The following is a 24,562-nucleotide window of genomic DNA, read 5'->3' on the forward strand; positions in this document are numbered from 1 at the left end:
AAAAGTTTTCACAAAACATGGCTTCCCCTTTGCCGGCTTCCCCAGAAGGCCGACTCTGAAGTGGAAATTTACACGTAGCAGGTTTAGAGGGAGCAGTGTTGGCAGAAACACCTGTGAGAAAGTGAGGCCTGTGCAGAAGTTGGGCTGTGATGCAGTTGCCACAGGTCTCAGTCCATGCCATGGGCACCTGGGAGCAGGTATGTCCTTCAGGCCAGAATAGATGCAAAGGGGCCAGGCTTTTGACCCCTGGCCCTTTCGTCCCTAGACTAATTGTTGGGTAGGTACAGGCTGCCCTGGGGGAGGGAGGAACCCTCCATGAAGCAGCTCCCTTCGGAGGAGGGAACCATTTGAGCCACCAGCAAGCAGCATTCCCTACTGCTGGAGAAATGAGTCGTCCAGTCCTGAGGGGGAGCTGGGCGATGGACCCTCCCATGGACCATCCAAATCAGAATCACATGGAATGCTTGTGTCAAATGCACATTTGTGGGTCCAGAGGTACTCAGTTCATCTTTAGGGCTGAGGCCTGTGCATTTGCGTTTTCTGCAAGTTCCTCCGGTGGTTTTGCTGGTCCCTAGAGTTTGAGAGATGTTGTGGTATAGGACGTTATGTCAAAGTATACTTCTTGAATATTTGCCTAATTCTGAGATGACTGACGTTGGAATTAAATTATCTGCTTTTTAGCTCTAAGGATTCTATTAATTGATGTTTTGAATTGTTGGAGGTGGGAATAGGGTTTTATTTCTTTGATTTGAATACAATTCCTTTCATCCTAGACAAGAAATCGCTTTGAAGGCACCAGGTCAGAAGTGGAGTCATTGATGAAAAAGATGAAGGAGAATCCCCTTGAGCACAAGACCATCAGCCCCTACTCCATGGAAGGGTACCTCTACGTTCAGGAGAAACGTGAGTGCCCGGGGCCACTGGTAACTTGGGGTGCACTCATGCCTTATGTCCAGAAGGTGGAGGGTGTATCCAGTAGTGCCTGATCTAGAGTCGTGTTTTGTAAATACAGGTTTGGATGAATGAGAGTAAATTTATAGTTCAGTTTCCTACTGGAAAGGTGATGTCCACAAGTCTTATCTACACCAAGGGTCATAATTCTGTTTTCTTTGTAACTAGGAATTCCCTGGGGAACCTGGAATGCATCGAGGCTCTTTTCTCCCTCGTATCACTCTATACTCTTGGGGTGCCTGTACCCTCAGTTTAGCTTTGAATACCATACCCGTGGCATAGAGGCCATGGAAGGATCTTGTATGTCACACCTGATTGTCAGTGTGCATTCGTATCTTTCGGTGGACTTAATATTTAGTGATTTTGTTTTCCTTTGAGACTTGTTTCGGCAAGGCCCAAACAATCGTGAGTTAGGCCCTTTCCTTCTTCGCCTCAAATCCTATAATCCCAACATGTACATTTTAAGAAAAGGAGAAACAAAAGCTCCCTCTCAGAGCCAGGAAGAAGATTCATTGCCCCATTGGTATGCTGTCAAGGAAGGCAATGCCAGGTGCTGGTGGCCAGGAGTTCTCAATGAGGACTCCAGTTCATGTGCCAGGCCTGGGAGAGGCTTTGTGATGGGGCCGTGCTATTGCGGTAGCACTTCCAGACTTAATCCATGCTAGCGAGACAAGAAAGTCAGCTGTTGTCTGTAACGCATGGCTCTTCTAGCCTCCCTCCCATTCCTGCTGTTTTATGCTGGACTCATTTCTTCTTCTGGAGTTTGGCTGGCTTTGTGCTCTTTCATGTCCTTCTGTTGATTTTGGGTTAGGCAAATGTCTTTACTCCTGGAAGCTTCCCAATGGAACAGAATCCTCTTGGTTTCAGTGATTATTCTATTTAGTGATTACTCAAAAATTTGCTTGGGCTTGAAATTGTTCCCTGGTGAGAATGGGGGCATTAGTGGGTTGGGGGTTGGAGCATCAGTTGTGGTGAGGGTTTAACGGCCCTCATTCTTGCAGGGATGAGCTTGTTGAGGTTTATAAGAGACAGAAGTTACTTTAGTTCTGTGTTTCATACATGCCTGATATAAGGTGATGCCTTCTTTGCCCAATGAGAAGATCTATGCCAAAAAGTTTAAGGTCAATTTGAAAATACAAATTTTTAGGGCTGTAAAATATAGTTCAATGTCGGCTTATAATACTTAATTTACTATTGTTCTTACATACATAAAATCAATATTGCTTTTTGGCATTCTCACATAACATTATGCAATTTTATTCAAACACTTCCTGTGTTCTTTCAACATTAGTGTCTTGACTGTCATTAGAACCACATTTTGATTCTCTGACTCAGGACTCCAGAGCATTGAGATACAGCATTTTTGTTGTTTGAAAGTTCTTGTAACTTGTTGTTTTGGAAATAATCTTAAGCTTACAGGAGGTTGCAAGGATACTAACAGAACAACCATATGACCTTTAACTCAATGCACTAATTTTTTACCATTTTTCCACAATTGCATCGTTCTTTTCTCTGTGTGGGTGTGTGTTTGTGCACACCACACACCACAGTCACAGATACATACTCAATTTTAATTTTTTCTGAACTATTTGAGAACAGGTTGCATACACCATGCTCCTTTACTTCACTGTGTATTTTCTAAAAATAAGGATATGCTTTCATGTAACCATAGTTACCATATCCAGGAAATTTAACATCGATAAAATATTTCATCTAAATGACATTCCATATCCCAATTTTGTAAATTGTCCCAATAATACCCTTACAGAGCATTTTGTTTTCCTCCAGTGCAGGATGTCATTTGGCTGTTGTCATGACTTTAATCTCCTTTATCTGCAACACTTCCTCAGCCTTTCTTTGTTTTTCATGACATCGACAATTTTGCAGAATATGGGGCAGTTCTTTTATATATTTTTCTGCAGTGTGGGTTTGTCTAATGTTTCCTCAAGATTAGATTCAGGTTAAGCATCCTTGGTCAAACCCTGTACAAGTAACATTGCATTCTCTTTTGGGTGCCACATCTGGGGGCACAAGATGGCCCTCTGTCCCTCACTGGTGATGCTAATTTTGATGACCCAGTCAAGGTACTACGTGGTTTTCCCCCTGTACAGTCACTATTTCCCCTCGTAACTAATTAGCAATCTGTGGGGAGATACCTTAAGACACATAAATATCCTTCTTCTCATTGAACTTTGCTCCCCACAGACCAGCATCCATTGACAGTCCTGCCTGGACTGATCTTTACTGTGATGGTTGCAACATGATGATTTCTCATCTCTGCCACTCGTTCCACATTTATTAGTTGTTATTTAGTGTGCTGTAAGGAAGCGACCTCCCTTCTCCTCTTCCTCCCTTCCTACCTACCTACGTCCCTCTATCCATCCATCTATTCATCCATCCGTCCATTCCATCCCATCCATCCATCCATCCATCCATCCATCCATCCATCCATCCATCCCATCCATCGCATCCATCCCGTCCATCCATCCATCCATCCATCCATCCATCCATCCATCCATCCATCCATCCATCTCATCCATCCCATCCATCCCATCCATCTCTATCCCATCCATCCATCCATCCATCCATCCATCCATCCATCCATCCATCCATCCCATCCATCCCATCCAGTCATCCTTCCTTCCTTCCTTCCTTCCTTCCTTCCTTCCTTCCTTCCTTCCTTCCTTCCTTCCTTCCTTCCATTATCAGTTTGGACTTATGGATTCCCATTTTATTCATAGGGTAAATTCATTACTGTCCTTATTTGTTTTGATGCGCAAATTGTCCAAGATACAGCACTTTTGGAATCTTTGTGTTGTGCTACCACTGGAATTTTTTCTCTAAGCTACAAAACTATGTTAGAATGGTTGGTATTTTCATTTTTCTTTAATATTCCAATGTAGACCCTAACTGTATTGCTTTCTAAGTTTACTGACTGACATCCAACACTTCCAATGGGCAGTCATACCTTGAAAAATAATTATTAAATGTTTGCTAAATCTCTTCATTTTGTCATTTTTTCACCATTTCTGCTATGTGATCTCTGTAAGCGTCCAAGACTAGTATTGACTGAGGTCCTTTCAGACTAATGATGCCAAGATGCCTTCTTCCTCTAATAGTACTTTGTTGTTCCAAATAGAATTATTGGCCAAACACTGGGTAAAATCAGAGACTTTGTCATAATCTGACTGTGGGGCAGCTCCCGTTCCTAAAGGAGAATTTTGAGTTACAAACTCCTTGGATTACGTTTGAGCATTCACAGTTCATTCTATATCTCTGGTGTCTCTGAGTTTCCTTGTCTGTTTTTCAGATCTTCTTGAGTTCCACTAAAGTGAAAATTAGGGGCTTGGAAGTAGGTCAGAGTCCTTGCATGTCAGTGCAGAGTCACAGAGCAGCTGTGTGGGATGCATGCAGTCAGCTCACCAGCTGAAAACGGTGACAAGTGCTTTGACGAGCCTTTCTGTGTTCTGTCCTCAATCATCTTACTCCAGTCAGGGGGGAGAAAGGAAATGTCAAATGGAGATTGATGATGGGAAAGTGAATGAATTTCTCCAGGGAACCTCTATTTCCCTTATGTTTTAAGACCCACTGGGTGTAGCATTTAGTGGGAAGCTGGCTTCCTTGGTCCCTGGGGAAAGCCCTGGGTCAGTTCCATTTCCAGCCTGTGGGATCAGATGTCTGCCTGTTCCAGTCTAGCTGGTGTGGGGAATATATTGCCCCTAGAAAGTTTAAGGGTAGCTGAGCATTGTGGGTTACTATTGTGGGTTACACGTTGTGTGTTTTTCTGGCGTGCGGTTGACATACATAGATGTTTTATGGGAAACATTACCTTGCAGGTCACTTTGGAACGTCTTGGGTGAAGCACTATTGTACGTATCAGCGGGATTCCAAACAAATCACCATGGTACCATTTGACCAAAAGTCAGGAGGAAAGGGGGTGAGTTCATATTTTAAATTTCATGCTTGGCTAATGAATAATAATTATAATGCGTGTATAAAGTAACACTTCCAGTGTTTCACTGTAATTTTCTTAATTTTTATATAGCAGTTCCAGGAGGCATAGTACCCTACAAAGTAACTAAAACCAGATGATTTTTTGTAGCTCTAAACTATATTAAGAATCACAACTAAGAAAGATTCTTGTATTTCACATCTATGCGATATTAAGTGTGTCAAATGTAATTAGATGCTGCAAATTCTTGAGTGACCTCATCCTTTGAGATTGACGCATGCCACTGTCACTTGGTACCTCCAGGGCTGCCAGTTGGCAATTTAGATGTTCCAGTTATCTATTGCAGTGTAACAGGTCACCCAAAAACTCAGCAACTTTTAAAACCATACGAGTCGTTTTAGTATTTCTCACAGTTTCTGTAGGTCGGTGGGCGTTTGGATGGGTGGTTTGGGCTCAGGGTTTCTCACGCAGCTGCAATCGGATGGTGAGTGTCGCTGGAACAAGGAGGGTCTGAAGCAGCTCAAGGCTGCTCAGCCGTAGCTCACTTCCTTCTTCATCGCCTCCTCTCCCCTTCACGTCCCACTTTCTCTGTATAGTCTCAGGGCCTGCCTGTGTGGTCTGTCTGTGTGGACTAGTTTGGGCTTCCTCACAGCATGGTGGCCTTGGGGTAGCTAAAGGTTTCCAGAGTGAATATTCCAGCAACAAAAGCCGACACTGCATTGCCTTTTAAAGATCTGGCCTTAGAAGTCGTATCATCTTACTTTTGTCCTATCTGTTCATGGAAACAGCCACAAAAGCCCACCCAAGCCCACCCAGTTTAAATGGGGAGGATGCACACCTTGTCTCAGTGGGCGGAGTGTCAAGGTCACATTGTATGAAGAGTGTAGGGCGGAAGATATTTTTGTGGCCATCTTTCGAAGAGTCAGTCAGGCTGGATCAGCCTTCTGGGGTCACTGTTGTTGGGACTCCTTGCTTTGCTGCCAGGGTTCTCCTTTCCTCGGGTCCCGCTCACTGCAGCCTGAGTGCATTTCCTTTTTAGGTGATCTGTCTTTTCTCTCTGGCTGCTCTTCATATATCCTTCCTCCCTCCTTCCCTCCTTCCCTCCTTCCCTCCTTCCCTCCTTCCCTCCTTCCCTCCTTCCCTCCTTCCCTCCCTCCCTCCCTCCCTCCCTCCCTCCCTCCCTCCCTCTTTGCTTCCTTCTACATGTCATTATGATGGTCCTATGTGTAAATTTTTTTTTTTTTTTCCAATCTGCTGTGCTTGGGAATTTTTGGCCTTTCTGGGATAGAGGGTTGGTGTCTTTCAATAATTTTGGAAAGGTCCCACTGATTATCACTTTGGATTTTGCTCCCTCCCCATTATTTGTGTTATCTCCTTCTGGAGATATTTTCAGTAAAAATATTTTTTTATCTCTTTGAATCTCTGGACTCCATTCTGGATAATGTCTCTGGTTCTTCCTTTAGTTTAGGTAATTTTTCAGCTGTGTCTAATCTGTTGGTAAATTAGTCCTCTGTAAGTATTCTGACCCCAGTCCTATCTGGGGTGCATTTTTGTGCATCCTGTTGGGTTTGCGCATGTGTGGGCATTCCAGTGTAGAGGCTGGAGTGCTGGCTTTGGGATCAGACTGCCCGAGGCAGCCACTGCTCCCTCCTGCGGCCCCCATGCTCTCTACCATGTCCGGTTTTTCTTCCTGGCTTTCATCTCCTTAGGCCACAACAGAGAAGTTTATCGGTATCTCTATTCCTTCCTTGTATATAAAGCAAAAATGCCAAAGCCCTTTTCATGTTTCCTGTCAGGGGTGAGGTTGACTTATAAATAATCTCAGGAAAACTGATATGTGAAAATATCAAAACACAGAGAAATTACACTTAGAAGGAATATTAAAAATTTATGTTACTAGGTCTCCCCTGGTATTCATGAAATGGAAATAGAATTAGGTCTGCCTTCCTTGGGTGAGTCACCGTCCCTTTCCAGCTCTTAGTCCTTCTAGAAATCAGTTTCACGGAATTATTCTCTTAAACAGTCTTTATTTTCAGGCATTTTATCTTGCACTTTCCTAAACCTTTAACGAACTCTTGTATTTTCTCTACTTCTTTCTTACCACACTTGAAAGTGAAGAGTGGAGACCGATTAGGGGGAATATATTTGGGAGTCCCCAGACGTCAGTGAGATAATAGTACATACCTCATTGAGTTAAGGGAGTTACATGCATCGGCGTGTAGTATAAACTTCTTGGGGCAGAACCTGACACACAATGAGCACTATGTTAGGAGCTTGATATTATGATAATCAAGTTTCCTAATAATAATTCCTTGTGTTTATATTATATCTTATATTTTTCTAGGTCTTTTTATTGTCCTATATTATCCTTTTTTATCCAGTTTTCCTTTTTTACAAAAGAGGAAATTGATATTCAGAGAGAGAAAATGATGTCCAAGGCCACGCAGCTACTGAGTTATAGAGCCAGTACTCAGACCCTGATTCTGGAGTCCACAGCTCCTGATTCTGAGGCCTATAGCAATGCTGATATAGAATTATTTATAGCTCATTATATAATATGTAAATTAATGTATAGTTTTGCATTAATAATTATGCATAACACTTATAAATAGCTTTCCATGGCGTGGACTCTGTTTCCTTAGCGTTAGGATGGCGGAAGTATGAAGGCTGGCTATCTGGAGGTGTTTCTCAAGTTAGAAAGGACAATCAGGTGTCTTTAGACACGTGTTTGTGCAAAGCTCTCCTAGCAGCGTGAGGCAGACTTAACATAGATAATAGGGTCTTTCCTCATCCAAACGTGCTTTTGCTCCACCCGTCCTCTCCCTTCACTGTCCCTTTCCTTTGGATTATGTTCCTTTGAAAATACCTGCTTTTCTCTTCGCTTCTGGCCAGGAGATGTGAGCAGATTTGCTCCATCATTGGCGACCAGACCCTGGGTAGTGAAAGGTACTTCCCTTCATCCCACCTCCTGAAACGAGGCATCTCTCTGCAGGAGCAGCCCGAAACTGGCCCTGTCCTTTCCCTGGCACAGCCTTTCACTATTTTCCCACTACTCTCAGGATGCAGTCTGCATGGTCTGGCCCCTGCCTCCCGCAAACCCTTTCTCATTCCACTTTCCCGCTTGCTCTGTGGATTCCAGCCACACCAGCTTTCCTTCAGCTCCTTCTGGGCCTGATGGGTCCTGACCACGGGGCTTTGCCACCTGCTCTTTTCCATCCTGATCCTGTTCTCCTGCTCTTGTCTCTTAATGACTCTTTCAAGTCCCAGCCTGAGAAAGCCTTTGCTGACCTCCCTGATCAGGTCAGGTCCCCTGAATTTAGGCTTTTGTAGCACAACCTGCCTCTTTTCTATCCCAGTTTGTCAGTTATGACTTTTCATTTTTAAGTGGTTATTATCTGCATCCCCCACTGTTTTTAAACCATCAGTAATTGAACAGATCGTCTTTATATATATTTTTTTCTGATGCAGATTTTTTTCTGATACGAGTCATCCTTGAAACAGAATCTTTTTTTCTGCTTATATTTGATCATCTTTTATAGATTCCCCTGTTCCCTTCCATTGCTTGGGGACACCTCCCCGTAAGCTTTCAAAGGAGAAGCTGTTCCGTGGCCATTCAATTTGAAATGCAGTTAGACATTCACATGGTCAGAATCGCACGTGTTTGGGAGTTTACATGCATGGATTTACACATTGCATAAGGAGCAGTTCTCAATCTGGTAACTTAATCTCAGCTATTCAGTAAAAGACAATAGATGTCAGGCTCGTGAATGTAAACTGTCTCTTCCTAGGTCTTCTGTGTTTTGTGTGCTATTCTGACATTAGTGCGTGGCTAAATTTTACCATACGTAGTCACATTTCCTATTAGTTCAACAAACTAGGCACGTTTGCTAATTTCCCTCCTTGTTCAGAAAAAAGCAAGATTGGAGAAGCAGGAGAAACAGGAACCTTAGATTCCTGTGTGACAGAAAGAGAAGACATCAGGGACAGAAACTTCTGTTTCTAGGCAGTAAATTAGTAAAATACTGCTGCATTCCATTTGTACAATGGAATAATGCTTAACAATAAAAAGAAATAAACTCTTGATTCACACAACAACGTGGATGAATCACAAAACAAGTATGCTGAGTGAAAGAAGTCAGACATAAAGGGGCATTCATTCCATTTATATAAAATTAAAGAACACGCAAACTCGTGTAGAGTGACAGAAAGCAGATCCAGTGCTTGTCTGGGGATGGGCTGGGTGGAGGGATGGGACAGCAGGAAACTTGGGGGTGTTGGAAATGTTCATTAATTTGATTGTGATGATTTCAGGGATATATATAAATGGCAACACTCATAAATTGTCCTCTTTAAGCATATGCAGTTTATTACACATTAGTTATATTAGGTTGGTGCAAAAGTAATTGTGGTTTAAAAGGTTAAAAACAATTGCAAAAACCATAATTACTTTTGCACCAACCTAATACTTCAGTAAACCTGTTAAAACATTTATTGAGCCCCTACTCTGTTCCAGGGCCTGTTTGGGCTCTGAGGACACAAGAGTGAAGCAAAAACAGACAGGCTCTGTCCTCAGGGAGCTTAGAGTCTAATGAGGAGAAAGGCATTGTTTGAATCATCGCTCATATCAACAGACGATTTCAGCTGTGATCAGTGCTACGAGGGAGGGAGAGGTATCTGGTGCTATGTGAACATGTCTGGGGTATTTGACCTGGCCCAAGAAGATTTTCCTGAGAAAGGATGACTGAACCAAGATCACAGAAGCTCTGAGTGGGTAGGAGACCTCAAGGTCCTCTTGTTTCAACGTGTAACAAACCTACAAATTCAACCTATTTAAAACAATAGCAACAGAAGTTTAATCTAGTGTGGGTTGATGCTGTACCATCATGATCCACCAGTGCTGAAGACGTTTGGCTCTGGGTAGAACATGGCTGACCACTTGTAGCTGCATGAGGTTCTTGCCTGAGAAGGTTTATGGTCAGCCTTTCGCCTCCTCTGGTCATGAACACTTAGGTCTGAGAAGATGAAGCGATCACTCCTGTGTATGCGGCTTGCTTGTCCTGGAGAGGAGCAGAGCTCACATTCTGGCCTCATCTTGACAGTCTGTGTGTTCCCAACAGGGAGAAGACGAGTCAGTTACCCTCAAATCCTGCACACGGAGGAAAACAGACTCTATTGAGAAGAGGTTTTGCTTCGATGTCGAAGCCGTAGACAGGTGAGTAACTCACTTTTCTCAGGAACAAATATTAGTCAATTTGCGTTTCTTCTCTTTTCCATTCAGTCAAAGCCTCTGGTTCCCCCCCACCCCTTTCCCTTCTCCATCCCTCTGCTAATATTCAGTTGGGAAGAGGCCTCAGGCCTGTTGCTGATTTGTGAGGATGTCTAGCCTCTCCCTCTTTTAGGTTCATCACTGAGGTTGATTGATTTTATTTTGTGTGAGGGCTTCTCTTATCAGGAATGTGTTTTGTGTCTCAGGAGGTTGTCTATATATTTAAAGAAAACTGATTAGTTAGCATGACTGTATCAGCTATTTCAGATATTTTTTTTACTTTAAAAAATGTTTAATTTTAAAAATATATTAAAATGATTCAGGAGGAATTGCTTAAAGGGAAGGGTAGAAGATGTTGTACTTAATTAAAAAAGAGACAGGTTTGAGTTACAGCATTTCGCCTACCACTGTGTGTGTGTGCGCCCAGGAAAGAACAAACCATCACTTGCGAAATCAGTCTGTGGAAAGAGAGCTGTGTCTTGTATTTCTCAAGATCTGTATAGTCTCATTAAGTTGTACCATATCATGGTGTTCAGCTAGTTTGACAACATTTCAATTCTTTGAGAAACTTTACTTGGCAACAGGTGAATTCTTTCACGGAAGGCCACGGGGTTAGCTTATTTGAGCTGTGTGTTCCAGATCAGCAATGCTAGCACAAAGGTCCTTGACTCTCGGCACGATTGTCGTCTCATGCCATTTCATTTCTCCCCATTGCTAAACAAAAAGCCACACCATTTTGTCACGCCAGTACTTCTACTCTCCCTGGGACGCTTACCTGTGGTCACTCAGCCCCAGCTCTAGAGAATCCAGAGCCTAAGAGCCACTGGGGATATCGGCAGGTCAGGAATGCTGACCTGTGCCCTGCTGTCTCCCTGCGCTGTGGCTGTCGAGGGTTGCTAGAGCTCCCACGGAGACAGCGTGCCCTTTTCGCTGAAATCAGAAGTTCATGGAAACCAACCGTGTCTCTTTAGCAGTCTAGTCATTACACCTTTGGCAACCTGGATCTAAGTTTTGATTTTGCCCATTAGTAGCCGTGTGACTTTGGGCAAGGTACTTAGTCTCTCAGGGCCTTGACTTTCCTATCTGGAAAATGAAAATGGTAATAATACCTAGTTCCTAGAATTGTAAGGTTCCAAGAGGATAATGCATATAAAATGCTTGGCAGAGTGGAAAATAATACATGCTCAACAAGTATTAGCTCTTACTATTTATTGTTAATTAGCTTGTCCTGCATGTTTATCAGACTTGATATTTCCTAAAACTAGGCTCTAAATGCAGAGGAGTAGATGTTACTTGTAAAGAAAAGAAAGTACCCCAATCTTTCACCGTATTTGGAGCTGTGAAAGGGGAAGGTCATGGAGAAGGGTTGTATGGAGGGGTAGGTTGAATTAGAGTTGCCATTAAGAGTTGAAAAGCGTGTGCCTCAAATAAAATTGGTTAGTCTTGATTTTAAACAAGTCCTAAATCAGAATGCCTTAAGCACTTGTAGGCATCTCTCTTCTCTATTCAAAGCATGGAGGTTAAGGGAATTCATATTGTTGGCCTCCATGCAAGAGGTTAAGAAGCTGTGTTTGTTGGCAGCGGAGCCAGTTGTTTGAGGCTGCCCAAATGTATGGTTCGCAGAGATGAGCATCTGTGCACGTGACTGTTTGGGAGACGGCGTCCCTCGCATGGCAGCTCTCTGTTAGATTGGAAGCAAGCTCAGTGATGCTTTCTGAAGCTGAGTTGTTTTCTCCTCCAGAAGTTTCCCCAGCAGTTGTAGAGAGTTGCTTTTTAGGCAATTAAAACCCACCATGGTTCCTCCATCTCATTTCCACCCTTGCCGACACTTCCTACTACCTTCCCCCTTTGCTGTGCTCATAACAGCTTGGCACGTCCTAGTCAGAAGCTGAGAGTAAATGCGTCACATTCAACATACTGAGTGGGTCTGGAAAGGCACTTTCTTCCGAGTTGCTGTCTGTCCTTCCCTTAGCATGCCAAGAGGGGTTTCAGTCATGGTGTAGCATGAGGCAGCTAAATCTCCTCTCAATAAGCAGGAAGTGAGTAGATAGTTCTGTTGCATTATTTGTATTTTCTATAGTTCGGTGTTTTGACACCTTAAAAACCTTTCTTCCTGGGGAGCGACTGTCCCTTCCAGGGCTGGCTGATTCTAATAGATGGTAGAGGGCTCAGCCTGGAGCCCACAGCCTAGAGCCAGACCTCCATCTGCCCCAACAGCCCAGGGGGCAATATTCCTCTGCCTTAATCCCAGGGCCAGGGAGCAGGCGCCGAGGGACCACTCCTGCAGCTCAGTACCCTGGAAATTATTCAAGCTAGGCCATCCGAAACTGTTTACCCCCCCACCACGCCTTTCCTGCAGGACCTGTAACATAGCCCATGGCCTCGGCTCTCTTCCTGCCACTCCTGCCTCCTGGCTGATGGTGTTTCTCTCCCACATGGTCCTGTGTGTGAGCCGTGCATCTTCTTTCTAGCACCTATAATGAGGAGCAACCTGGTTTGCCTGAGCCTCTTCTGTTTCTCCTCTTGTGGCCGCACTGACTGACCATCACCCAAAGGAGCACAGAGCATCTGTGAAGCACCTTCTCCCAGTTTGCTATACAGGTCATCACCTTTGACCTCAAAGATTAGGTTCGAGTTGGGCAGTATTCTCTCTCTGTTTCTTCTGTTTTGATGCCAGTGTCTGTGCATTTTCCTCACACACCCAGGAAGGGACTGAGGACAGAAAGAAAGGCAGCTCCGTGTGCTCGATGACCGCCTCCTCGGGAGCTCTGCCCACAGTCCTGTTCTCTGGAGACTCCTACACCTGGCTTTCTCACCAGTTGAGCAGGAGGTGATGCTGCTGGCTGTCCTGCTGCCTTTTCAGCCCACACCTTCCACACATGTCTCAGCTTTACCTGCTGAGCTAGAGAGACAGGGGCAGAATGCAAGGTTAGCGCCTAGGAAATGTGGAAGTAAGCGCGGGAATGGTTGTGTTTAACGGTGTAAGGTTTCAGAATTGCTCCCAGAGTGTGTTAACTGTAGACTCTATAAATGTTTATGTGGTGGCTATTAATGTGCGTCTGTCAAGATATAAAATACATGCTAAAGTGTGATTTATTTGACATAGAATGTGTGATGTTGTGGGTTCTTAAGGTTGAATACTTTAATCCTTTAGGCTCAGTGCTGACATTTCATGTCATTTTGTAACAGAAACTGTAGCCTTTAGGAAGCGATGCTGTGTGAGGTCAGTATTTGAGTTGATTACATCAGCGTCTCTTTCTGTGTGATGGAAACCACCTGCACTGAGTCCGTTGGGGGTGATGGTTAGAACGACAGCGTCTTGGTCTCTGCCCTAGACTTGCACAGTCCCGCTCTCTGGGAGAGACCCTGAGTCCACTTCCAGAACGAGATCTCCAGTTATCCTTTATTCTTAAGTCACAAGTGGTACATTAAATGCCATGCATATCACCATATAGTTTGCTCAGAGCACATAAAAACATTTTTCTACTAAAAACATTATTATAAGCAACAACATCAAAACAAAGCAAAACAAAAATCTCAGGTTCCTTGACTAAGGAGCGTAATTCTTACCCATGTGGAGGAGAAGAATATAGCTGCTACAAAAGGTGATTTCCAGTCTCTGATACCGATTCCCAGGAAAAAATCCACCACCACCACCACCACAATAAAACCCACGTTTTAGTTAAAGATGAAGGAGTGGGGAGAGAACTAGCAGTAAGAGAGCACTTTCTGGAAGCCGAGTGCTCTTCATACGTATCTCATATAATCCTCACTACTGCCCTGGGAGGCATGGGCTCCATTTACCCCACGCTACTGATGAGGAATCTGCCATTTAGAGTGGTTGAGTCTTACCCACAGCTCAGGTGGGATTTGAACTGAGGCTCATAGGAGCTCATTCCAGGGCACCTTGCTGCCTGAAAACTTAGGCTATTTTAGAAGTGTTTTTCCAGTGGTGAGCCCAGCGCTTTTGGTACTTGCATTTCGGAGACACCACTGGGCATTCAGCTTGCAGGCTGTGAAATCTGAGAAGTGCTTTCTCACTATTATCATTTGCATTTGGCATCATAAACGAATGGTGGGTGAACTAAAGCTGCAAACTTGTTTCTCTTTATTCTCTTCTATGGACTGCTCTGTGGCCTTCAGAAAGTCCTCATGTGACTGACAACAGAGAGCTCCCAGGCCAAGCACAGGAGGTGTTCGATGGAGTCCACCTTCATGAAGTACTAGAGCCATTTATTAGTGGATTGTTTTCGTTATCTGATCATCTTGCTGTCCATTGTTAACCCTCAAATCCCGACGGAAAGGGGTTCATCCCTGCCGTTTCCCTTGTATGTGGTTCTTTGAGCCATGAGTGAGCTGGAAATCAAATTAAGCGTTACTTCAGAGCTTTGGGATTTAGATCTATAGCTTTTAAACTTTGTGTATTAAAGATCCTCTTTAATACTGAACGTATTTCAGAAATCTGCTTTTAATTCTTATATCTAATTTCTTTTACCTGTGACATCTCAAAAGTAGGCCTATCCTCATCCTCCCTTCTCTGTGTCCTACAGACTTCCATATTGACTCCCACATAATTGCATCATTCCACATAATTCCAGCGCATTTATCCCTTTTTCTGTAGCACCTGTCTCTTTTTCCCTTTGTTCAGTTTTGGGGGCAGTTTGAACCTGAGAAACTGCTGAGGACCCCTGGACTATTCTGAGTAAATGTTTCATAGGCTAATATTTGTTCTTCATGTCTTTGGCTTTTCTTCAAAAGGGTTTTGTTTGTTTTTTCCCCCATTGTTCCCAACATTGAAAAGTTAAAGTTAGAAGACACTCTTGTGTCTTTCTTCAATTCCAAACTGAAAAATGGCTTAGATCACAGTATCCTGTCCATCCAATCAATGAGATGCTTCTTTGAATTTCCCTTCTGGTTTTGTTTTAAAATTTAATTTTTGGACTCTAATATTGAGAATATGATGTGGCTTTAAATGAATGTGTGCAGCTTGTAGCAGTTGTCACAACGTGTTACAAAGAGGAATATGTTCTTATTTTCCTAGAAGATATTTGCTATGTGTTGAATTGTATGCTCCCCAAATTTATATGTTGAGGTTCTAATCGCTGGTATCTGCAACTGAACCTTATCTGGAGACAGGGTATTTACAGAGGTAATCAAGTTAAAATGAGGTAATTAGGGTGGGCCCTACTCCAGTAGTACTGGTGTCTCTACAGAAAGGAGTCATTTGGACAGAGACAGACATGTACTCAGGGAAGATGCCATATAGGCATGAAGGCGGAGATTGGGGTGATGTGTCTGTGAGCCAAGACCGCCCAACATTGCTAGCGAACCCCTGGAAGCTGGGAGAGAGGCCGGAAAAGATTCTTTCACATACCGCTGAAGGAACCCGCCTTGCTGACACTTAGCTCTTGAACTTCTAGCCTCTAGACCTGTGAGATGATAAATTTCTGTGGTTTATGCCACCCAGTTTGTGGTGCTGTGTTGGGGCAGCCCTAGAAAACCAGCTCAGCATTGAATACAGAGGACCTCTCTCACAGAGCAGCAGTGCCCCGGGAGCCTTTGAAATGCGTGGCACACACTCGTGGACCAGTCCCTCTGACAAGGACCCCACTTCCCAGGGCAGCCCACTCACAGAAGTTCTCCTTATGCTGGGTACTCTTTATGGTAGCTCAAGCTTTCCTGAACTTTTTAAAACCATTCTTTTTTATATCTTAAATCAAGAAGCATTCTTCGGTTTGGACTCCCTTGCCAAAACAGCGAGCATTTGAAGGCTGATATACTGGTTAGTTGAAGAAAGACTAAGTGATCACTTCTCCCTTAACGTGTATCCGCTGCTTTTGAGAGAGTTTAGTGTAAAATTCCTGAGTGAAAAGGGGACTTCCTTTCAAAGCAGAGTATGAATTAGTGGTCCTGGCATATAAATTGCTGATGGTTACTGATCTCTGTCTTTAGCCACGTTGGAATATTCCACCAGGCAGCATCTTGTGGAGATGAATGAGCAAATGTAGGGAACATATTTGTTGAAGCTAAAGAATCCTGGTAGTCATCTTCCAGTATCCCCGGATTTGTTTCTTTTAAAGGAATTTCTCACAGATGTGACACGTGGTTGTTTTCCTAAATGTTTTCCAGGAGGGGCCACTAAACCATGTGGAAAATAATAGAAACAAAAGTCTCTTTTTTGCTGCACTGAATCAATGTCACCTCTTGGGGGGCAGTGTTTATACTTGGGGAAAGGAAACGATTACAATGCTTTAGTTTTTTCAGGACTAGCCGCCTCCAGCAGGAGTCCATACATTTGAAGACATATGGAGTGTGAAATGACCATCCGCAACAGTGGCACTCTCCAGAGCTGGCAGCAAAGGACAACTTATTATTATTATTAGTGATGACAAGGGTACTTGGTGCTAGGGGTGTAATGGGGACCAAGACAAGTATAGTCCTTGCCTTCACGGAGTTTCCCTTTGAGTGTAGAATACACACACACACACACACACACACACGGCATAAGTGCTAGTATGTTGAGTGTTCTAGCAAACTTGGAACCAGAATGCTGTGGGGAAAATGTAACAGAGGGACTTAATCCTTCCATTCTTACAGAGATTGATGGCATGACTGGAATACTCTGAATTCATGCCCCCTCTCCTTCCCTCCCTTTCTCATTTATTGAGCATACCTCCACGCCAGAGACGCTACCGAGAGTGGAGATACAAAGTTTAATGGAGCACTATGAATCTATTGGACTTTTCCTGCTTAAAAGTCATCATCTGATTTTTCCTTTCAAACAAAATCCAAAGTCCTCCTTTTGCAAGATTTTCACAAATAGGTAGAAAGACAGCTTCCCTCTGGACCCGTCCCAACTTGGCATGTCACACCCACTGTCAACTCTGTCCTTTTAGTCTCACCATGTACTGTGTATTTGCACAGTTATATGAACTTTTCTTTGTGTTGCTTGGTTGGTTGTTTAATTAGGCATGTTTTATATACCTCTGTTCAATTCTAAATATCTCTCTCAGGTAATTTGCTTCAGGAGGCAGAATAATACCATTTTATACAGCTTTTAATATAATACCATGTGCGTGTGGCTGTTCAGTTTTGTTTTTTACAGTAATGCAATTTTTGAGTTACATTTTGTTTTTTCCTTTGGTACTTGGGTGAACCATTGTGTAAGAGACTATAGCAGCTTGATCATGTTAGATGCTATTTAAACTGAAACTTTAGCAAGTACACACATGATCTGCATTTCTGTATAGGCAGGACAAAAACCCCAGGAAAATGGAAGGTTGGTAAAAGTAAGGATAGTGGACGCTAGAAAGATTTATGGACGATCTGAGAAATCTGTCCAAACCCTCTAATATCTCAGCACTTTTATTTCAAGTATGTTTTCATAGCAGGCTGCAGGATGCAGGCAGAAGATTGACTCAGCCCTGGGTTTGAATTTTTGACCTGCCCCTTACTAGCTGTGTGAGCCTGGGCAGGTGGTTTAACCACATCTGTAGGATGGGCTTATCGTACCTACCTGGCAGGATTGTTTTGAAGACTGAATGCGTTAACATTTCTCCCCGATGCAGTCCTATGTCAGAAAAGGATGTGCCTTTGATTTTTCTTTTTTTTTTTCCCCTCTACCCTAAAACCTGGGACTGCATTGTTCCTATGGTGAACCTTCGCTTTGGTGGGTGTTTCTTTGAGCCTATTTTTCCCATCTTGATGGTTCCTTTTCCTACAGTATCATGAATTTTCAAGTCATCTATATAAAGGGCTGCTAGGGGAAGATTCCAGTTTCAAACTATGTGTGTGATAACCTGTTATATGTATTTCCGACATACGATGAAGTTTTATGCTCCTCCTTCCAATTTATGATCACAAAATGAAACCATACTAAATTTAAGTTAAGAGAATATCCTAGTTTGGGATGTGGTGTGTGTGTGCATGCACTTATTTGTGTGTCTTTGTGAGATTACGTGAGTGCAAGATTGTGTGGGTTTTCCGAAAAGAATCATCTTACGTAACAGACTTTGTTTCCGTGTTCAACCTCTAGATGGCAGTTTTGTATACGTATTGGTAACGATTAGGCGGTCCAGTGAAAAATTAGCTGTCCTTCTTTATAGTGACAGGAGTCAATGTAATAAACTGCGTGTGTGTGTGTGTGTGTGTGTGTGTGTGTGTGTGTGTGTGTGTATAGAAGATTTCTGTAGAAGAAATCATGTGAATATTACTCCTTAAGGCAAAGGTATTCTAAATGACTCTCTCTAGAAATTCCTTCCTCTTCCACCCTTTTATGATGGATCATTTCATACCAACTTTCCTGCAAAAACAATCATGCACAGTTCATCTAGCCTCTGTATAAACGTTACATTTCACCTTGCTTTCTGAACTGAAGTGTCATGCACTTGGCTTCAGGGGCAGCTTTTCTGAGGATGGGGAAGAAAACAGATGCCCGCTGTGTGCTGAGAACCAGGCAGCCCTCTTCGCCCTCTGGGTGTGATGTCCCTTTATCTTTTGCAACAGATGAATCCATTTTTCCTGGTTTCCAACTTCCCCTTCCCTCCCCTTCTCACCCCTTGTTTGAAATAATATTTGATTTTGCCTTCCTGCTGGTTGGATTAGAGCACTGGTCTCAGTGCCATTGACATTTCAGAGAGGAAATGACTTTTTCCTTCCTCAGATGGTGTTATAGTGCTCTGACTTCCATGACTTGGGTGGGGCAGAGCAGGGGGAAATATCGGATTTTCTGGATTGCTTCTTGGCCTTTCTGTAAAAGATACCAGTTGAGAAGTTCTTGGAATCTTTAGAGTTCATGTCGTTTGAAGTTGTCATTGAGTTTTTTTGTTTTTAATTAGTATTTGCTGTTTGATTCTGGTTTAGGTAAGAATGGGATGTCATAGTGAATGGACTGTGGTGTGAAATAAGGCAAGCTTATTTCTGTTTTGTTTTTTTTGTTTTTTTTTGTTTTTTTTTAGTCTGCATAGTGAAATTGGGGGTTTTATAGGTTGAGTATACCAGTTTATTTGCCAATTTCTAAATAGGAAATGTTTATTTTTTTCAAATCTAAATCAGATGTTTTCTATTATATACGTCTGAAGAGAGGAGACAATCCAGTCAGTAAATTCCACCTCTGTACACTTCTATTCATCATGAGCAAGAATAGTAATAAAAATAATGTCACAAATGAACTAGGAGATTTCTTGAATTAGAATATTTTTTCATATTGCGTTATCAACAGTAGTAACGAGTGTTTGCATTCTTCCTGAGTCTTACTCATCCCAGAGATTAATAATGTTTTCTCCTGGTGCAGTGGGTTAACATTTTCTTGCTCCTGTGGCCCCCGTGCTTAGTGTTATGGTTGGCATGTAATAGGCACTCCGTTAATATCTGATACATTTAAAAACCATGCAACTCCATGTGCCAAAGATTTCTTTGTCTGGGCTTCCTGGTGTTTTGTGACTTCAGTCTCCTTTAAAATAAAAAAAAATAAGTAGGAAATTATCTGATGTGATTGTCAATATTTACTCTATAGATCGGTATTATTGTTATGGTCCTAATTATTTTAGGACCTTTCCTCCCAAGATGTCAGTTCGATAGGCTGTAATAGGTTATGACACATTCATTCATTAGGATCAGATCCTTTCTAAATATCTGATTGATTAGAAGCCTGCTTCTGAAAACTTCTAAGGGTGTGTGTGTGTGAAAGAGACAGACAGACAGACAGGTGGGGGAGAGCTGCCTCCCCCTCCCCCTCCGGTTACCTCCTTCCTTCTCAGAAGCCAGCGGCCCTGAATCTCAGGACATAACGCTACCTGCCCACGGGGGCAGTGCAGCATTGTGGTTAAGGTATGGGCTTTGCTTTTAGAGTCAGGCCGACAGGATTCAAGTTGAGGCTTTGCCACTTACTAGCAATGTGACATTGTGCAAGAATTTCTGAGTGTCAGTTTCTTAAAGAGATATAGTGATAGTACCTACTTCATACAGTTATTGTGAGGAATAAATGAGAAGGCACGTGAAGTCCTTAGCACAGTGCGTGGCCCATAATAAACACTTAATAAATCTTAGCTGTGGTTTATGGGCCACCAGCTTGTAACTTCTGTTTTCTCTCTCACTTTCTCTGTCTCACCTGTACCCCACCCAGGTTCTCGTGGCATATGTGTTCTTCTCAGGGGTTCATTATCTCGAAGCATGCACAGTTCAGCAGATTCATGACTTTCTGTCTCCAAATAGTAGATTAGTGTTGTCCTTCCGTGAGGACACTGGGTCCTGAGTGTTAACAAACATGGGAAAGCAGCCTAAGCGCCTCCTTTGTTGGTGAACAGAAGAGGCTCTGCCATGTTCAACTGTGAGGTGAGTCAGGAACACACACATGCGCTCGTGTTGGGCCTCACGCATGAGATGACTTTGTAACAGGCCGTGATACAGGTAGAGCGAGGCAGAGAAAGACAGACACAGACAACAGAAGTTGCGCATGGGTGGTCCACAGACATGTTTGGTTTGGCTTAAGTCGTGTTTGAGGCAATCTTACAATTGGAAAAACCTGTGAATGCTAGTCTTGCCTTCCCATGTGCCAGCTATTTGTAGAGCTGAATGGTGGATGCCTCCTTGAGGTGGGTCACGGCCTTTTCACTTTGCCTCAGTCCCCACCATGCCCTGTTGTTCCCCACCATGATGACAGGTGACAGTGGTCTCTTTGCCTTGTACCAGCATTGTGTTTTTCCCTAGAGGGGAGATATTCCTTTGTTCTATGTCTCTCAAAAAGGGAAGGTACAAATAGAAAAAAAACACCCAAAAGGTTGCATGTTTTAAGGAAAATGAGGCCAAGCCTATTTTCCTCGGGGCAATAAACAATTTCTTACCCACTTTCATTCATTTTGCTTACTTGCCTGGTCTCTATAGCCATTTGAGTCTGTTATCTCTCAGACAGATGTGGAAGAGCTGTCATTCTCCAGGATTATTCTGCCTGACTTTGGCTCTATGTCCATGTAAATGAAGGTCTTCTGAACCTTGAACCCTTGTAGCTGACCTGTTAGGAATCAGTTTTCCCAGGAGCATGTTAGAAACAAAGGACCACTTCCTCTCCTTGGCACTGGCACAGCTCTTTTCACCTGTCTTCCTATACAAACATAGTGAGGCAGGTTTCAAACAGGGCTGTGAGAACCTGTTTCTGTGGATGCCACAGTCCTCCTCTTGCTCTGAACTTGACTCTTAACTGTGTTGTGTGTAGTGTGAAGGAAGCTTGGGAAGGAACCCTCGCCAACAGAAGATTTACAGTCTAATGAATGAATAAACCCTAGATCTTTGGAGGTCGATTTAGAAAGAACAGTCCTGTTAGATTCTGAGTGTGTTTGTTTCAGTGGGGTGGAGTTAGTAATAGCATTTCCTTGTCCAGTAGGAAGTGGGTAAATTGCCAAGCCACTGAGATCACTATTGTTGACTCAGATTCAGGAATAAGATTAAAGTAGGAAAGCTGTCAAGTTCCCTGGAATCCGGGCTGGTTGTGACTCTGCTTGCCCTCGGCTAGTGAGAAGGCTCCGAGCTGACCTGTGGGCCCAGCTCCTGGGTGTGTCGCCTAACAGTGTCTGGCTGTTGACGGGACCAGTGGCAGGAGTTGTGGTGGTGGGTAGCAGCCTGCCCTGTGCTACATGAGGAACTATTTTCTGCAGCACCCCTGTGGTGCCAGCTTAGAGAAAATAGTAGGTCCTTGCTCATGATTCCCAAGCTGATCCGGATAAGCACTAACCAAGGACTTACTCAGAGTAGAAAGGAGGGGCAGGATTTTAAGTGGAATCTTAGGATGGAGCTCTAGAAAGGATTGTAAGTCATGTGTTCCTTCTCTCATCTCAAGAGAGCTTCTTGGCAGATTTTCTAGAATTTGCTAAAGACCCTTTCTTTGTCCTTATCAATTATCAGGCATTAATTCTAAAAAAGGGAAGTAGGCCACTTTGATGCTTGACTGAGGAGGAGAAAGGAAATGGCCGTGATGTCAGAGCTTGTGTGTCACTTCAGCCCTCGGCCTGGCTTGCTTTGTGGTAGGGGTGTGATTTTTAGTGCTGTGTGGGAGTGTTTTAGGGCTGTAGTCATGCATATGAGAAGCACCTGTGCTCGTTTCTTTTCCTTTTTAAACTATGCATACCTGTCCTTCAACCTCCATCATTTTGATCTGCCCCATACTTGCCATCCTGTCTACCCCCTCCTCCCGCACCATTTGTCCCTGTGATTCACAGCTAATTCTGGGGGCATTTACTGTGTGTCTGGCACTTTGAAATGTCTTATACATTTCTCATTTAACCTTCACAACAACCCCATGTGGACAGTACTGCTATTACCGTGTTTCCCTGAAAATAAGACCTAGCCGGACCGTCAGCGGTAATGCGTCTTTTGGAGCAAAAATTAATATAAGACCCAGTTGTATTTTACTATAAGACCTGGTCAATATAATATAATATAACATATAATATAATATAATATAATATAATATAACAATATAATACCGTGTCTTATATTAATTTTTGCTCCAAAATATGCATTAGAGCTGGTGGTCCCACTAGGTCTTGTTTTCGGGGAAACGGTATCTTCATTAAAGAAAAATAACATGGTTCAGTTACTCGTCCAGGAGGCTTGCCCAGCAAGGAAGCACTAGATTCAGGGTACCTAGTACGCTTGTTATTTAAATAGTTTTTTTTTACTGAGGTGTAATCACAGTAAGATGCCCAAGTCTTAAGTCTGTATCTTACTGAACACACACACACACACAGACACACACACCCCTACATGTGCAGCCAGCGAGGCCAAGTATCTGTCACGCCAGAAGGTTTCCTCGTGCTCATACCCGTTCGTTGCCCAGACCCCGTCCCCAAGACAGAATTACTGTTCTGATGTCTGTCACTGTAGGTGACTTTTGCCAGTGTTTGAACATCATGTAAATGAAATCATACCATTTGTAGTCTTCTGTGTCCAGCTTCTTGCCCTCATTGCTATGTGTATGAGATTCATTTGTGGTGGTGTGTGCAGCAGTCGCTTTTTTTTTTTTTTTCCTTATTGGGGAAGGGCAACAGGACTTTATTGGGGAACAGTGTGTACTTCCAGGACTTTTTTCCAAGTCAAGTTGTTGTCCTTTCAATCTTAGTTGTGGAGGGTGCCGTTCAGCTTCAAGTTGTTCTTTCAGTCTTAGTTGTGGAGGGCGCAGCTCAGCTCCAGGTCCAGTTGCTATTACTAGTTGCAGGGGGCGCTGCCCACCATCCCTTGCGGGACTCGAGGAATTGAACTGGCTACCTTGTGGTTGAGAGCCCACTGGCCCATGTGGGAATCGAACCGGCAGCCTTCGGAGTTAGGAGCACGGAGCTTCAACCACCTGAGCCACCGGGCCAGCCCAGCAGTCACTTTTTTATTATTGTGTGATGTTCCATTGTTTAAATATACAATAATTTTTTGTCTTATTGATGGATATTTGTTTTTTTGTTGTTGCAAATTTTGGCCACAGTGCACAAAACTGTGAGCATTCTCGAGTGTCTTTTGGTGGCTATATGTGCTCCTTTCTCTTGGGTATATACCTGGATGTAGAATTGCTGGGTCCTAGTGTGGGTAGATACTTAGTTTTAGTGGGCATTGCCAAGTGCTTTTATCAATTTATTCTCCCCCCAGAGAGCTCCAGTGGCTGCACATTCTTATCATGACTTGGTATTGGTGGGCTTTGAATGTGCTCCCTTCAGAAGGGTGTTTGCTGTGCTTCACTGTGGTTTTCATTGCATTTCCCTGATGAGTCATCATGTCAGGCCCTAGTTCTTATTTTTTATTTTATTGTTTTTTTAATTTATTTTTTAAATTTATTGGGGTGACAATTGTTAGTAAAATTATATAGATTTCATGTGTACAATTCTGTATTACATCATCTATAAATCCCATTGTGTGTTCACCACCCAGAGTCAGTAGGCCCTAGTTCTTATGCTTGTTGGCCAATTGTCCTCTTTTGTGAATGGCCTATTCAAGTCTTTTATCCATTTTATTAGTTGGATTGTTCATTTTTTCATATTTATTTGTTGAGATTCTTTATATATTCTGGATACAAGTTTCATTGGAGTTATAAATTGAAAATGCCTTCCTTTACTCTGTAGTTTGCCTTTTCACTCTTTCATCGATATCTTTTGATGGGAAGTTCTTTATTTTGGTGAAGTCCAATTTATACATACTTTTTCTTTACGATCAGTACTTTTTGTGTTCTTTTAAAATACTCATTGCCTTTCCATCTCTTGGGTATTTTGAGGCAGAAAAAAAAAATGTGGCGAACCACTGCTATAGAGAGTAAGCCACAGTCAGACTGGACACTATTGGATTCTCGTTTTTGGATTGGCTTCCTGGCGTTCTGAGCCCTTGTACTTACGAAGCACTTTAGGTTTTACAAAGCCCTCTAT

General features: G+C 43.0%; 1 protein-coding gene across 5 annotated transcripts in view; it reads left to right on the forward strand.

Moving 5' to 3' along the window:
• Positions 1–24,562, forward strand: part of ARHGAP26 (Rho GTPase activating protein 26) — a 703,968-nt gene that overhangs the window by 426,479 nt on the left and 252,927 nt on the right. For all 5 annotated transcript variants that reach the window (XM_074313709.1, XM_019739058.2, XM_019739059.2 and 2 more), the window contains 3 exons: positions 774–903; positions 4,788–4,888; positions 10,021–10,115. In XM_074313709.1, the coding sequence (XP_074169810.1) occupies positions 774–903; positions 4,788–4,888; positions 10,021–10,115 (326 nt within the window). The remainder of the gene's footprint in view (positions 1–773; positions 904–4,787; positions 4,889–10,020; positions 10,116–24,562) is intronic.

Source organism: Rhinolophus sinicus, linkage group LG10 (assembly GCF_036562045.2).
Source record: "Rhinolophus sinicus isolate RSC01 linkage group LG10, ASM3656204v1, whole genome shotgun sequence".
Taxonomy (NCBI): domain Eukaryota; kingdom Metazoa; phylum Chordata; class Mammalia; order Chiroptera; family Rhinolophidae; genus Rhinolophus; species Rhinolophus sinicus.